The following is a 2117-nucleotide window of genomic DNA, read 5'->3' on the forward strand; positions in this document are numbered from 1 at the left end:
ACCTTCTATGGGCGTGTACACGAAAAACAGGGTCGGTATTTCCATCCCGGTATTATCCAGGCCGGCAAAAAATTGTCACCCAGGCTCCCATACAACAAGTTAAACGTGTTTTTTTGCTAATATCTAATGTTGTATAGATAGGAACCCTTCGTGCGCGAGTCCGACTCGCACTTGGTTGATTTCTTGTGATGCATCAACTTGTAAACAATAGTAGACAAAAAGTTGATAAAGCCTAAGTAGGTACGTTACCTGGTTTAAACAATTTGCACCGTTATTAAAAAAAACGAACCAAATTTGTTAAAATGATTTATTAACATTTCCGTTCAATTAAAATTCTCACTGTGTTCAACATTCAAAATCAACGAAAAAATATAATAAGTAATAAAAATAATTTTCCTGTTTTGCCAACACACTAAAATTGTACTAGCGTCTATGTTAATGCCTAGGGTCCGATATCCGATTATATACATAACAAACTAGGTACGATAGTAAATATACCCCCACTTCCGTTTATGTTAGCATTTGAAAAAGGGTAAACAATATAGACGTCTTTTTATTGAAAACACTTTTAAAAAATAGTAATTATTAATTAAGAAACAATAGATTGTAAATGACCACATGTTACGCTGAGACATATTTTCGAAAAGTGTTTTTCAATAAAAAGACAGATCAAGATTGCTACCTTCTTTCTAATGTTAAAATAAACGAAGTTATAAGTAGTATTAACAATTTTGTATTGAAATTCAGTAATACTATTAACATATCACTTTAACACGCAACCGTAACATGTGACTTTATATGCAATTGGACCTTAGACATTAATTTTGAAATACTTACCATCGAATCTACGATGCAAAAATGGCAAAGATCTGTGTAGGTTGGTACTTACTTATATTGTTATAAAATCGCAAGTTAAGTTATAAATTTCCGACACTTTTATAAGATTAATTAGAGCCATTCTACTCCACTCATATTCCTTCAGCACATTTTGACCGATTTCGAAATATATTTTCGATTTCTGATTGCAAAAATCGGTTCCCATCATTTCAAACGCCAATTAACGCTCAAAATGTCACAACACAAACAACACTTCCTAATACTAAAAGAATGTTAAATTGTCTACGCCTTTTTGGGCTTCATTTTAGGTGGTTTTATAATAGAACCGATGCTTTTTCTCTTCTTTATCATAGCTTTCTTACTTGGAGTCCCTGTTGCGGATTTCTTCAACTTTTTCTCTTTGACTTCCTTCATTTTCCTTTTCTTCTCCATCTTCGGCTTCTCAACTTTCTTGATGCCTTCTTTCTTTTCAATCGTAACCTTCTTCACTATCTTCTTCTCAACCTTCTCAGATTTGGCTTTGGTCTTTTCCTTGACAATCTTTTCTTTGACCAGCTTTTCCTTCGTTGGTTTCTCTATAATTTTCTCCTTTTTTGCTTTCGGTTTTTTAGCTTTTTCTTTAACAGGAGCGAGTTTGAAAGAGCCTGATGCTCCGATTCCCTTCACCTGGATTATACTTCCATCTTCAACTCCTGATTTCAGGGTTTTCTTTATCAAATAATTAACTTTCTCCGTCTCGACATTGTATCTCGTTTCTAGATACTTCTTAATAGCATACGAGGAAACACCTTTCCGCGTTTTCAGTTCATTTAAAGCTTCGTGTATCATCGATTTAGTCGTTATCTTCTTCTCTTGGCTTTTCAGTATGGTTTCGGTTGGACTTTTTGGCGGTTTCTTCACAGGTTTCATTGGCGCAATTTTTTTTATCTCGATATCGGAGTCCGACATTTTGTTTAGTTGAAAAAACTCGTCAGTTTAGTAAAGTGCACCGTTACCATAAAGAGAGCCGTTCTGAGGGTAAATTGGAAAGTAGGCTTGGGAAACTACCCTCATTTTGTTAGGCGATTTTTCGACTGCCAGATTTAATGGTTTACGCAAAGCTGCGGTTTTAGGAGTCAAAAGCGTATTTTTTTAGCCGCGTATTTTCGGTCGCGGTCAAAATGAGAACTCATTTTCAGCCCCTGTCTGTCACAAACTGGACTTTTGTATAAAACCGAATGCAGCTGAAATTACGCGACCGGAAATACGCGGCTCACGATTTCAAAAAATACGCTCGTCTG

The 2117-nt window shown here is 35.4% G+C and overlaps 1 protein-coding gene across 1 annotated transcript; it reads right to left on the reverse strand.

The window, feature by feature from the left end:
• Positions 1–302: 302 nt before the first annotated feature.
• LOC141443432 (uncharacterized) lies at positions 303–1842 on the reverse strand. The gene has a single exon (XM_074108726.1). It carries the CDS (start codon positions 1783–1785, stop codon positions 1120–1122), a length of 666 nt encoding a protein of 221 aa, XP_073964827.1. The 5' UTR covers positions 1786–1842; the 3' UTR covers positions 303–1119.
• Between the last annotated feature and the right edge of the window lie 275 nt (positions 1843–2117).

Source organism: Choristoneura fumiferana, chromosome 27 (assembly GCF_025370935.1).
Source record: "Choristoneura fumiferana chromosome 27, NRCan_CFum_1, whole genome shotgun sequence".
Lineage (NCBI taxonomy): Eukaryota > Metazoa > Arthropoda > Insecta > Lepidoptera > Tortricidae > Choristoneura > Choristoneura fumiferana.

Coding starts and splice junctions, on each gene's coding strand:
- LOC141443432 (XM_074108726.1), bottom strand. CDS start 1,785: ATGTCGGACTCCGATATCGAGATAAAAAAAATTGCGCCAATGAAACCT.